This window comes from Musca domestica, unplaced genomic scaffold, assembly GCF_030504385.1.
Source record: "Musca domestica strain aabys unplaced genomic scaffold, Musca_domestica.polishedcontigs.V.1.1 18, whole genome shotgun sequence".
NCBI classification, from domain to species: Eukaryota; Metazoa; Arthropoda; class Insecta; order Diptera; family Muscidae; genus Musca; species Musca domestica.
Genome location: NW_026712238.1, coordinates 13398902 through 13413874, shown reverse-complemented (window position 1 = coordinate 13413874; position 14973 = coordinate 13398902). Strand labels below are relative to the sequence as shown.

The following is a 14973-nucleotide window of genomic DNA, read 5'->3' as shown; positions in this document are numbered from 1 at the left end:
CGTCTGAAATGTTATAAAATCGGACCAAACGGATGTATCAATTGTGGCGCAGTCACCGTCAAGTCAACGTTTGCATAAAATAATCTTAAATATTTCATTATATTCCTAAAGTTCTTAAAAATCACCCATTTGCTTTAGTTGAATTCATAATTGGTATTACTTCGTATTCGAAATTTTAGTCGGAATTCGAATTTTTACGACTTAAGTCCTTTTTTTTAAATGTAGCATTTGAGTTTCATAATGGGTTTCATCCCATTTGCTAGAAATTTGTCCATATTAGTCATAATTTCCTCATAGCCCCTATATAATGGTCAAAGCAGATATTCAGCATTTTGACAAAATGTTTCTTTTTTATTTTTAAATTTGACATTGATATTTTACAATAACAAGAATAACATATAGCTACTGGATCCCGGATCTTATTGAAATTTAACGTCGATTATTGGATTTTATTTAAACATGAGTTACCTCGAGTTTAGTAAAAACTGATATTTTTTTTCGAAGTATGTATTTGTACCTTGATTCCGGGAAGGTATTTTTCTTTGGGGAAGAAGCCTTATGCTCGGATATTTGACTCGAAAGTCCGGGTCCAGGACAGGATCCATAATTATTTTGGACCCGATTTTTTAAAAATTCGCCAAAAGTCGGAAAAGTCCCCATTTTTTGGAGTTCACGAAATATATGCCAAATTATAGTTGACACTGCAACCTTTTCAAAATGCTACAACATGTGTTATTATCTTTCCTGGATCCAGAGATATGGGTCTTTGAACCTGGTTGACCCGATTCTGTTCTGCCCGGAATCGGGGTACAAATACCTACCTATGATAAAATGTTCATAAAATCCGACATTTTTTACTAAGCTCGAGTTTTACGGAAATATTTTCAAAAGCGTTATTTTCAAATGGTCTAAAATTTTAAAATTTCGGCTTATCCTAACTTTAGCGCTTTCAAAATTATTTTATGCTTATGTGTTTACGAGTTTGGAAATGCAATTATTTCTTAGAGAAATATCATACTATTTCTCGAGAATACCTATGCTAATTATCAATTTATAATTTCTTCTATATTAAAAAAAAAAATATATAAAATGGCTATCGTTTAGATATTATAAAAAATAATAGCGATTTTTTACATATTAATAGTTGTCAACACAGCAGAGGTAGAATGAGAAGGAAACAACATCAACATTGCCTCAAAGAGGCCGAATAAAAACGACAGTCAGTCGGCTGGCTGTGTGGTGAAAACCTTTAATTTTAAGTAGAGATGGGACATTGCAGAAGAACTACAATAACAACAACAGTGTGGTACAATGCAAAACAATTGAGACGACGAAGAGTGGGGTTTTTTCGCATAAAAACATGATGAGAGCGCAACCGAAGACCCCCAACAAATCACAAATGTTATTAACCCAACAGAGGGAGGAAAAAATAAAAACAAAAAGAAAATACGCACTCCTAAGATGCATTAACACAAAACAATGATGGTGGAGCAAACAAACAAAAAACGAGAGTCCAACAAAATTGCTGCTTTCTCATGACACTCTGCCAGCCAACAGAGAGAGAATAGAACACAGAGAATTAATGCTCTGTTTATTTCTTTATAAAAATACCTCGTATGAATGTATGTACGTATAATTGTGTGACAATCGTGTTTTTGTCATGTTTCAGCCATTGCTTGGCTGTGTGTTTTTTACTTTTCCATCTTTTATTTTGCAAAATTTATCGCAAATCTACACACCGCACACACACTCATGCCTTCTTTATTGTCCGACAATTTGATATGGTAGATTGGTAGGTAGGTAAGGAGGGATGCGAAAAAAGTATGTTCCGAAATTATTTAAAAATGCGCGCGCATTTCATGGATATTTTATAGTCGAGACAAATTGTAGATACAGATTTTTCGGCGGGGCTAAAAAGAGTGAAGGTGAGGGTAAATACTAAAAGCAGTACTAATGGTTGCAGTGCAACAGAAAAAGATAAATGGCATATTGAGTAGTCATCCAGCACTTGGTAATGGCATTCAATGTGAGTAAAACAAAGATAGAATTATTGGGAATAGACGACAAAACAAAAAAATGCAATTTTGTTTAGTTTGCGATGAAAAGTGTTTAGGGTTGCCAACATGATATTTTAATAACAAGGGCTGGGAATGAGAGGAAACTTCACAATATGGACACAAAATTGGAATTAACAAGGTAAAACATAAAAAATAAGAATTGTTTTACTAAACAAATGTGTATTGTTCTGGAGATTACTTTTCATATTTGTTGCTTTATTTTAGTTTCACCAAATTTTGAAGCCTTTTACAAGTAATCAGTGGCTATAATTGGACAGAACTGACCATGTGTTACCCTACACTACTGTGTGTATGGAAACCCCTTTTTGACTAAATTGAAAGCATTCCTTAAAGAAATTAGGATACATTGATTATGATTATTCTTTTTTTTTAAAGTTCAATTTTTTTAAAAATAATCATAATCAAAAATTATTTTGAGCCTATATTTTTTTTTTTTGAAATTGCAAATCTAGTTCTGGAACGAATGAATACTTATATCGACTCAGCTCATCGAGATGTGTCGATTGGTCTACTTCAAGGGGAGTGTGTCCAGCATAAATATTTTGAAGAGTTACAAAATGTCTGACCTAAACAAACTTATGATACTCTCGCCCGCAGAGTGATGTTGGGTACAAGTCATTTTTCTAAAAAATGTAGGTAATACAAAACTTAAAAATATATAGAATTTCAATCATTCAGAGTCCTTTATTTTGGCTATTATGCCAAGAGAATTACCCAGATTTTATTGGAAAAATTCAAATTACACATGAGATCTCTGTATCAAGTTGGCATGACCATGGAATCCTTTCAGGCTTAAAATCTCTTAGTTTAATTATTTTTCAGTCCAGGGGAATTCCAAGAAGGACTGGTGAGAATCGATGGAATCAAAATTGGGGTCAAAATCATGGTAACCTCAAATCAAGGTTAACCTAATTTCAAATAATATTTTCCAGCTCTGAAATTTTTCTTTAATTTACCGTATAAAATAACTTTAACTCTGATTTGAGTTCATACAATAAATTTCTGAATACAAAGTTTGGCAATTAGATGTTGTCAAAGGAACAATTTTGAAAAAAAAAAAACCCAACATATAAATGCAATTCTACCTATACACATGCCTTTAGGATTAAATTTCGGCAAAGTTGACCCTTTGTAATTTCTTTTAGGTGGAATTGGTTTTCTTAAGTACTAGACACTTATATCTCTGTTCATTCAAAAGAGTGGCGCATGAAATGGAATAACTAAAAGTGTATCCATAAAGGTCACCCAGGTTTCATGTTTTGTTTCACTGTCAAACATCTTTAGTTTGATCTATAATTTAACCATGAATCGTTTTTATTGTCAAAATTTGTGATCTGTTGAGGAAGTTCATTGCGCGCTTTTTCCTTTTTATGGTCATTGCGGATATTCGGGCTATTGTGACTAGATTTTGCACATCATTTACATTTTTGGATATTAAACCATCAACACGCTTATGTTGAGAGCCAACTAAGGAAATTATAGCAGCTGTATCGGCCAGTGCGAATGATGACCAATTCGTCAAAGTTGGCGGCAATTTACCCAGCCACGAGGAAAATTTTGCGGATAAAGAATTAAAGCCGAACGACTTATCGTAATTTCTGGTAAATGGAATTTTGGAAAGTTGTCCGAATATCCACTTTTTTATCAAAGAATTGTGTTCATCGGCAAAACTAATTTTTGGCTCAACTAATTTATAGGCTGGTGGCATCATTGGAACGTATTTCTTCAAAGATGCTTCTAATCGTAACGTAACTGTGAATGGTGAGAGCTACCGTGAGATAATATCGAACCTATTTTTGCAGAAAATGCAAGAGCTTGACTTGCATGACACCTGACTTTTTGAGAGGTGAGTTCGGTGAATATTTTATATCACGTACGAAACTAGTCGTCGATTTGTCGACTAGATCGTTGGATTTAGACTATTTAGTCTATGTGTTGTGGGTCTGTGTTAAGGCTCATGTCTCTACAGACTAACCATCTTTAATTTACGTAAAATACCGACAGAAATGTTGGAATAATTATGCCAAAATAGAACTAAGAGGATAAACAAATTGAGACGCAGCCGTTTTCAAAGTGTACGCGGAATAATCCGAAAAACTTTAAAATATATGAGTCATACTATCAACTTAAATGTAGATTTTGTGAATTCTTCTGAATTACATGTCTTTCTTGGAAAGCTTTCCTATAGCTCTTAAGAATCACCATTTATATAAGAACAGTACGATTTTAGAATATTGCTTTTCAGGGTATTTAATAAAAGACATTTTGAGAATAACTGGTTGCTCAAGTGTATTATTTCCCTTTTTCCGGGGTTTAAAATAACTTCAAACTCCCTGTTAAAATTCTTCACACCTTCTCTTCCTTACAATTTCCATTTGAAATGTGTAATTATAATGATTATGTCCCCTGAAATTACCTGGCCGTATACATTTGCATTCACACATAAGTCATCACAATAATCCCTAACTCTGTGGACATTACCTGGCCGATAGCACATGACATTTGTTGCCTCGCATGCCAGGGAATCAGAAAATCTACAAAGTAAAATAGAATTTTCCACCGGATCAATAGTAACAACTTTGTTGCGTAAATACGGTGGAGATTATGTTATCAGGTAACTATTTTCTTTAAGAGATTTCTTCGTTTTGCTCTAAAACACATTAAATGGGATTAAAACCAAAGGCAGAAGAACGCTAAGAAAACAACAATGTATAAAAATCTGTATCACATTTCACGCCGTTAATTGCCATGACCATTGAAATTTTGTACTTCTTACCAAACAATGTAAACAATGCATATGGAGTGGTAATGGCAACTCTGTGGCAATTCAAGTTCTCTGCTCTCTCTCTCTTGAACACAAATTCTCAAAGCACAACAACAAGTTCTCAGCCAGAGAATTTAGCCACCATAAAGCACAGTACAACGAGTTGGAGTAATTTAATATTTTATTGGATTTTTTTTTGCAAATAAAAAAATTATTTTTTTAAATAAAAAAACACATATCTTAATTTTGACCAATATTTTTATATTATTATTTTTTTTAATGGCTACCTTCAGTAATATTTCCATCACATTTCGCTGACGAAATGAATGATACTGTCTGCCTCAAAAGACAACAGAAAAGGAAGTTGCAGAGAAAGCAGGGAGTTTTGAAATTCAAAACTCTTCTTTAATTTTCCGTCCTTCCTTTCAGTTTACATAGCCACCAAGGTAAAACCTAAATAATTTTCTTGAAGATGGAAGAAAAAAAAAGGGCAAAGAGGAAGAAGAACAAACAAATCAACAGCAAGTAGTTGTTGACGATGAAACAACAACAAACAAAACAACTTCCCACCAAGCAGCATTTGTTAAGCACACACACAGCGGGGGAAACTGGTTTTGTGATAAATGTGCATTTTGGGAATTCTGAAACATGGCACGAACGACAACAACAACAACAGCAACACCAGGAGCACCAAAGATCAACAACAAGAATATTAGCCTGACAATTCTTTTTTGCCATACTGGCGGGTTTTTGTTGTTGTTTTTGTCAACGTCATGGTCTGGATGTGTCTCCTCTTCCTTTAAGTTACCTTCCTCCAGAACCCACAAAAGTCCAGACATCACAATACCCAGGTCTTTAGTTGACAATGCGTACTCTCCTCATTCTTCTTTTTCAACTTCTTCATCTTGTTGCGTCTCAAATCACAGAAGGGAGGGCCAGAGCAGAGACGAAGAGAGGAAATTGAAATGCGTAAACTTAAGAAGGCAATTCATAATAAACATGAATATCAAATGCGCACAGTGTTTTGGAGAATGTGAAGAATTTATTTTTTTTGTGATTAAAACCTACCTTAACCTTGTAGTAATTTTGGAAATAATGCGAAGGGGACAAAAAATTTTTTTTTGATTATTTAAAGAAAGTTGATAAATCGTAACAACAGTTGTTGCTCTGTTTCAGTACCTACAAGAATCTACTAATTTTGCAATTTTCAAAAAATAAGCTACATAATTGGACTTCTTCAAAAATAATCATTTCACCAATCATTTAGAGCAATTTAAGGTCCGGCGGAGTATTCTTTTTATACCCTCCACAATAGTATGCAGGGTATATTAAGTTTGTTATTCCGTTTGTAACACCTCGAAATATACATTTTATATTCTTGATCATCATAAAATTCTATGTCGATTTAACGTCCGGCTGTCTGTCTGTCCGTCTGTGGACTCTAGCTTCCGAACGATTTGAAGTAGGTTGATAAAATTTTTCTCAAATATGTGTTTGGTCTGCAGGACTTTGCGGGGTATTAAAAATTGGCTATTTAGGCCCACGTTTAGGTATAGCCCCCAAATAACTGTAGCTCCCTATATTCGGTATTTTGCTGATATGAGCGACATTATTTACAGAACTTGTTTAATATTTCATATTTGAAGTTCAGTATGGGTACTACAGCCTATGAGAGAGAATTTTGCAATTATATGCAGGTCCAGGTCTTTGTATAGTCCCCTTGTATCGGTACCACTCCAAATATTCGGTATTTTGTTTATTTTAGCGACATTATTCACCGGAATTGTTTCAAATTTTGTATTTGAAGTTCGTAATGGGCAAAAAATGTTTGTATTCAGGTCCACGTCTTCGTACCCCATATGACGGTACCTCACAATAACCGGCGTTTTTATGATTTGTGCGACTTTATTCACGTTCGCGTTTTCGTATATCCCCTTTATAACGGCACATCCCGATATTTGGTATTTTGATGATTTTAGCGACATTGCATAGCGGAATTATTTCAGATTTTCGTATTTGAAATTCGTAATGGGTGCTACAGCCTATGACAATTTTGTTTCACGTCTTCGTATAGCCCCCATATGACAGTACATCTCGATATTCGGTATTTTGTTTATTTTAGCGACATTATTCACCGGAATTGTAACAAATTTCGTATTTAAAGTTCGTAAAGGGTACTACAGCCTACGACAAAAAATATCGTATGTAGGTTCACGTCTTCGTATTGCCCCCATATGACAATACCTCCCGATTTTCGGTATTTTTATGATTTGTGCGACATTATTCACTGGAATTGTAACAAATTTCGTATTTAAAGTTCGCAAAGTGTACTACACCCTACGACAAAAAAAATCGAAAACCATTGCAAATGCTACCAATTCATCCAGAAAAGTCACAGTTGGGGGCATTTTATAAAATAGTGGCATCATTGGACCGTACTTACCGTAGACCGTAGTCGCGGTCAAAATTTACATGAAATAATCTTCGAACATTGTATGGACTCAAATAAAAATGCCTTGAATTTTTCTGAAGTTTGTTTGCTTTTCTTTTGAAAAACTGGTGACTTCTTGTGCAGAAATTTTGCGCAGAATATTTTTGTATTTAAATCTATCCGAATAAACTAAGATAAACCTAAAAGGTGTATTTTTATTTAGGTTTGGAAATAGTCGGAGCCAACTTTGAATAGTATTTTGATCTAATACGATCACATCAAAATTGAATTTTTGAACGTTTTTTAAGTGATGTCTCAACTGGGGATTAATCCTAACAAAAAAAATATTCCCTACGTTTTTGGCACTAATATTGATGATACTATATACCCCCAAAATGCACAGATTCCAGGAAATTTTATATCGAATATTTGAAAACATTTTCAGACCAACAATTTATTTAAACCTTTATTTGAATTATTTTAAATTGAATAAAACTGAGTTCGAGGCCTTTATTTTTTGTTGTTTTTACTAATTTATTATTTTCTGCAATATTCAAAAAACGAGCGTAACTTCCCCACCCTATTTTGGTTAACCCACAAAGCCAACTTTCAAAACGCCGATAAACGTGTCACATATTCTTAGCTCTATTCTTTTCTGTTTTTCAGGTATTTTTTGGAAAAACACCATAATTTTTTTCTCGCTTTAAAACACTGTGCCAAATGATGTTTACCGCTCTTTTTTGCCTCTACTCTTTTTGTGAACTCTCAAATTTCAATTTTTTTTGGGGAAAATCATGCGTGTGTAGGTGTGTGTACAAAAATTGGAGTACTATTTGTTGTTGCCAACAACCTAACGTCCAAGACAAAAAAAAAAAAGAGGCAAGCAAACCAAACAAACAAAAAACACCAGGCACAAAATTCAACACCCTGAAATGTGGCTGCAGCAGCAGTGACGGCATTAAAAGTGAGAGAACTTTGGTGCACAAAAAAAGGGACATGAAGAGAGAGAGTGAGAGAGAAAACATGCAATACAGCAGACACAGCAAGACATTAGGTTTGTACAACAAATAAAGTAATAAAAACAAACTTCTTGAATTTTACTTTATACGAGGTCCGAACATGGAACGAAGAGAAATGCAGAAAACGTTTTTTTTTTTTTGAGTTACACTGCCTTTACACGGTGCAATTTTTAGCTGGCATTTTTATCAATTCTCTTTTAAAATTTCTGCGTAAATCTTCGCGCCTTTACACGGTGGCATTTTGCGATAATAGTGCTTGGCATTTTTTCTGACATTTTATTTTACTCAGTATTTCGTATAGAGCTAATTGTTTGTAACAGATATTTTTAAAGAAGTGATTTAAAATTAAATGTGTGAATCTAAAGAAGAAATGATGGAAAAAGTTATTGAGGTGTTAAATATTGCATTATTAACTTTTATTTTAACTTTCTTTTTTTACTTTTTAATACTTCTAATTAATTTTCATATAATTCACTATACAATTCAATCACTAAAAATATCACATCACAATAAAAGAAACGCATCAAAAATTACAATAAAGAAACGATATGAAATGTCAAAATCATAAGAAATTCGGAAGAAGCAAAAAGAGAAATGCAAAGAAAATGGCATGTAACCCTGTGCGGTGGCTTATCGTGCCATTTTTTCTTCTATCCTTGTCTCTCTACACCTTTTACCAACAATAAAAAATGGCATGGTTAAAAAATGTCACCGTGTAAAGGCAGTGTTAGACGTTAGATGGTGCGTTCTAGCGTCCGTTGGTGGTGAGCACCGTTTTTTTGTTGCACGGTGCTAAAGTTAAATATAGTAATGTTGTTGTTGTCTAACACCAACTGCCAGTCAGCCAGACAGACAGTAAAAGATGACGACGACGAGTGTGTCGAAATGACAGTTAATATACGTGGAAGAAACAAAATGACTGATGAAACCAACAGACAAACGACACAACGTAACGCACTCTAGACGGCTTAAAATACAAGTAGTCCGACTACTAGTGGTGTGGTGTTGTGGATGGGGATGGAAAGATGGAAGGTCTACAAAAATATAGCAACAACTACAACAACATAGTAGCAAGTAACACAAAAAGTAATATGTTTTTGGGGGGACACCACCGACATTAGCCAACGTTGTTGCATGTCTGGTTGCCAAACAATGGCTAGAAGAGTATCATGGGTTTCTACTAACGTGAGTTAAGAGGTTTGTCTGTCTGTCTGCCGTCTTTCATCCATCCCATATGTTTCTACACACACACAGAGACACGGCAAAATTTGTTATTGGGTTTCTGTCGGCCATTGTTTTGAATTAGTTTTCAAGTCCTAAAATGTGCCGTCTCCTCTCTTTCATTTTTCTTTTTTTTTCAATTATTAAGTCATAATTATGATTGTATTTTACGAAAAAGGGGAGGTTAATTTTATCAACAAAAAGATGAATTCTGTTGATAATTTTGAGAAAATAGCTGGGAAGTTAGGTAGAGACATGCTGTGGCATGGAAGGGTAGTGTGGAAATAATGGATGGTATGAAAGAAAAAATGTGAATAGTTTTTATCTGAAAAGAGGGTAATAAAATTTGGTACTGAATTTTTAAAGGTAATTCTATAATAAAGGGTGATTTTTTGCTATTATCTTTTTGGCAAGATGGGTTTAAACAGCTCACACATTTTCGTGTTTTGTTTCACTGTCAAAAATCTCAAGTTTGGTCTATAATTTAACAATGAATCGTCTTAGAAATTATCCCGGCTTGCAAACCATGGAAGTTATTATCAAAAGCGACGAAGTTAATTTATTGCTTCAATGGGCACGTAAATACATAGAATTGTCAATTTTGAAGTAAGGGTCAGACAGAAGCACTGTAAACAGGTACCAATGCATACAAAAATGTCACCGTACGGTTTATATTATATTTTTTTTTTTTTTTTTTTTTGCCTAAAATGCATGAGATTGACTTTCATGATATGATGGTGGCACATGCCACAGACCACGCGTAACTATGGACTTATTAAGAGGCGAGTCCGATGAACATATTTTTTGACGTTCGGGACCGGTCAGTAGGAAGCGATTTAAATATTGAGACTATCTTTGGTGGGGCTATGTTTAAGCTCATGTCTATGCAGTCGAGCTCGATTCAAATTGACACTTTGGAAGACAACATTGAAGCATTTATTCTTGAGAAATGTTGCCAAAATTGGCTAAGTGGTTGGACAGGATTTAAGGCACAGTCGCGTTCAACATTTGCATAAAATAACCGACAAACATGAAACTATATGGACGATTTTTTCAATTCAAATAAATATGCCATTTCCTGATTGTTTGTTTTCTTTTGGAAAACTTTCTTATAAAAACCCCTTCAAAATTTACGTAGATACGTATACCAAACTTAACTCTTAAGTACTTTCTTTATTACCATGAGGTTGAAAGCAAAATAACTCGCATTTCTAATTACGAAGTACTGAGTGACGTCGGCACATAGTGTGGGAAATATTTTCTGGGACGAAATGTTTTCATTCAAAGTTGAAAATATTTTAGGTTAAGATTATATCAAAAACTGGATCCACTTTGATATTTTTGAAGAGAGAACTTAAACATCAGAATTCTGTTAAATATCTGTTGCATAACTCTTTGCAAGTTGACTCAATTATATTGGAAGGTTCTTCAATATCCGAAGTACAATTTTCAATCCCACCTAAGATTTAAACACTGATCATGAAGATCCTTAAGACATATCTGAAGGGTGCATTCAATTCATCCATACCTTTAAAAAAAAAACCTGTCAGACTCTACTTGGCATAGAAGGCTAGTAGGCAGGCATTTTTTAGGCATATGGAGGTTATAGCGGCACACGTTTTCGTATAGTTTAATTTTACGTGTTTTAAAGTTTTTAGCATTTTTTTAACAAAGTTGTCTGAAGGTGTTGTTATTTATTGGTATTTAAACTTTTTGTTACTTATTGCTGTAAAAGTTTAAATCTTATTTTACGAAAGAAGACATTTCAGAAACTTACATGGTAAATAACCACCTTGAAAAAAAAAAAAGAAAAACATAAGTTCGGCCGATCTTTTAGTACCCTCAACTATTTGTAAGGAACTTGAAAAACTTTAAAAAATGCGGTCTAAATGAAAGGAAAACTGACTATACGAATTCCGGTGAACATTGTCCCTCATATCATCAAAACCGAATACCGGAGGTATCGTTCTATGGGGGCTATAGGAAGACGTAGACCTGCATACGTAAATATATGGCATATGAGGTAGCACCCCTTAAGATCTTCCAATATAAAATTTGAGACAATTCCGGTCTATAATGTCGCTAAAAACATCAAAATATCGAATATTGAGGAATACAACTATATGGAGGCTACACGAAAACGTGGACCGACATGGCCCATTTACAAACTTAACCTGCATACTGGCAAGATACACACGTGTGCAAAAGTTTAACCTTCTATCTCAATTCGTTCGGAAAATAGCGTGATTACAACAGACGGACGGACAGACAAATATGCAGCCAGAGAGATGATACATATACCTTGTTGGGTGTGACATAAGTATTTCGAGGAGATACATACGGAATGACAAAGTTAATATACGATCCATAATACGGTGGAGGGTATAAAAAAGGTCAATATAAGCACTACCAGTGATGAATGGACGAAATATAACTCCAGGTGTTTAAAAGATATGTTTTCCATAACAAATTAAAATGTCAAATTTCAAGGAAACATTAGAACCCATTATGACCCACAAATACCAATTTTTAGACATATTCGTGGGAAAATGTGGCAAAAATCACCAAAATTCCGAATATCAGGAGGTACCGCTACATGGGACTATACAAAAACGTGAACCTATACATACAATGTTCTGTCACACGAACGAGAACCCATTATGGCCTACAAATACCAATTTTCAGACAAATCCGTGAAAAAATGTGGCTAAAATCTAAATACTGAATATCGGGAGGTACCGTTATATGGGGAGAATACCAAAACGTGGACCGATATATCTTATTTTCAATACCAACCATCCTAGGCACAATACAAATTGTTCTGCTAAATTTTGACGCTCTACGTCAAATTATGCGAGCTGTATCGTGATTTCAACAGACAGAGGAAAGAAATCGACTTCGAATTTTATGCTGATTATGTATATACTTTATGGGGTCTATGACGAATATTTAGGGATGTATAATAATTGTTTATTGACTTTTCTCGCCAGACTATCGTTTTACTGACGTTTTGAGTAAATTTTAGGGAAAATAGATTATGAAACAATTTTTGGGTTGTCACTACCCATAATTACAACAACCTGTCCGTCTATGTGTTAAAATCACGGCTAATAAAGATAGAGATTACAAGACATCAACACTAGCGTGCAGTCTTGACCGTCTATGATTATACCCAGGATGTTTGGTATAGAAAATGAACTGCATCGGTTCATATTTCGGTATAGCCACCATTGGAACGGTACACACAATGTTTACCAAATTTTGGAAGGTTTCTGATCCATTCTCCAACCTGATAAAATTTGATATTTCGTGTAATTTGGAAAAAAAATACTCCTCACTAATAAAATTAAACATGTTGGTGTAATTTGCGGAATATTGATGGTTTTGATCCCCATTTTAAACCTTTTTAGATTCGCAATGGATATTTTAACCCCTCACGAAAATATTCTATGTAAATCCACTTTTTTGGTATCGCCCCCAATACTTGAGTTATTTCTGTTGTTTTGAAAGTTTTGGCCATAATTTCTAACGAAATCAGCTGTAATGTGGAACTCCGTTCCTAGTATTTTGAATATCATCCATTTTCTCTTATTCTCTTAATATTGACTTAGGCGATAGACAGAAAAGTTATTTACCGAGCTCTATGAATTTACTGCATTTCAAAACATTTAGGTAAAAGTGGAAATTTAATAAATTTTTTTATCCATCTAACATTTTTTATTTAATTTTTTTCAGACATTTTGGTGGTAGGAACTTTTCAACATTTAACGGAACACCATATAATACACCCACGTATTTCCATTTTTATAATTTTCTCTCTGTTAATATAATAATCTATTAAAATATTGATAAAATGCCAAATACACCATCAACAAATAATATTCAATAATATCCACTACTCCCTGTTTCATTTCTCATCCAACAAAATTTAATCCCTCAACTAAAATTCTTACCAAATGCAACTCTGTTTGGCACTTTTTTGTGTGGTAAATTCAATGTTTTGACTGCAGATGATGAGAAAAACAACAACTGTTTATACGAGAGAGAGAGAGAGAAGAGAGTTCGTTGGTTTTAATTTTTGTTTTTTAATGCTGTCAAAAACACATTGAGCAATGTTGCAATAACAGAGTAGATGGGACAGAGAGCGAAAATGAAAGGTAAAGTAAAATAACAAAGCATGAGAAAAGGGAGGGAAAATGAAAACAAAATACACAAAAAGACAGATATAAAAAATACACGGTATGAATGTGTGTATGTGCTGTTGGTTGTACAAGGAGAATAAAAGTAAAAAAAAGAAGAGAGTTAAAAGCAAAAAATACTACAGAAAACGATTGTTTTCTTTTATTATTTCTTAAAGGAGAAGAAGAAGACGCATACACGGGGTATAAAAGAAAACAAAAAAATGTGAAATTTTTAAGATCAGCTGTGTGTCATTAATTATGAAAAAAGAAACGACAACACTACCAACAACTGTAAACTAATTGAAAAGAAATGCTACAAAATTATGTTAATTATTGAGATTTTTCGATGGATTTGGGGTTTTTTTACTAAAGAGAAAATAAAAGATAAAAAAAGGAAATAAAGTAAAAATAATATGAAATAAAAAAAATACCTTCTTGAATAAAATTTTAAAGCATGACGATCCATCGTTTAAAATAAAATCGGATTTAAACGAAATGAAATTATCAAAGCATGCAACATCATCATCATCCTCATAGTTTCTTCGTTCTTTTGCTGTTATTTTCTGCCTATTTTATGGAGTTGAGATGAAATTGTTTTGAAACACACAGAAAAAAGTTCACAAAACTTTACGCCAGGCAGGCAGACGACGGCAACGCACTTTAAAAAACAATTTTTGGCAACAACAAAAATGCAGATATCTGCAAAGTGCGAGAGATGGAGAGAGAGCGTAACACACAATTTTCTCTCCTTGGTGGTAATGTCAAAATCGTGTTGGTGTTGTTGCTTGCAATGGTGGTGGTTGTAACCAAAAATGAAATGAAAATTTATTCCAAGTATTGGGTGGTGGTGTTGGTGGAATTGATTGATTTCTGCTTTTGTTGTTTTTTAATTAAGTTTTTTTTTTCCAAAAATAAGAAAAATTAACAAAAACTTAAAATGTGTTTTTTAATTTTTCTGCACCTTTTCCAAAATTTTCATTGAACTGGCTTCCGCTTGCATTTGCTGATGTTGGGGGCTTAATTTCTTTCGAGGTGGTTTTGCTGGCTCGCGGCGTGTTGAAGGAGACTTGGTTGGCGGCAGCGACAACAATGACTGCTGCACTTATGTAAACTCATTAAAGATGCACTTTAGTAATTTCCAATCCAACTTTTCATTTTCTTTTATTACTTTAAATTGGTTAACTGTCACAATTTCTTTTAGATTTATCTTTTTTTGGAAATTTCATTTATTTTATTCCACAATACATTCTTTCTTTTCCAAACGCAGCCACAAATTTCA

General features: G+C 33.8%; 1 protein-coding gene across 1 annotated transcript in view; it reads right to left on the bottom strand.

The window, feature by feature from the left end:
• LOC101891329 (polyhomeotic-proximal chromatin protein) overlaps positions 1–14649 on the bottom strand; it is a 31424-nt gene extending 16775 nt beyond the window's left edge. Inside the window, exon 1 of the mRNA XM_059120951.1 lies at positions 14126–14649. Coding sequence (XP_058976934.1) covers positions 14126–14160 — 35 coding nt within the window. The 5' untranslated portion in view covers positions 14161–14649. The remainder of the gene's footprint in view (positions 1–14125) is intronic.
• Positions 14650–14973: the final 324 nt, after the last annotated feature.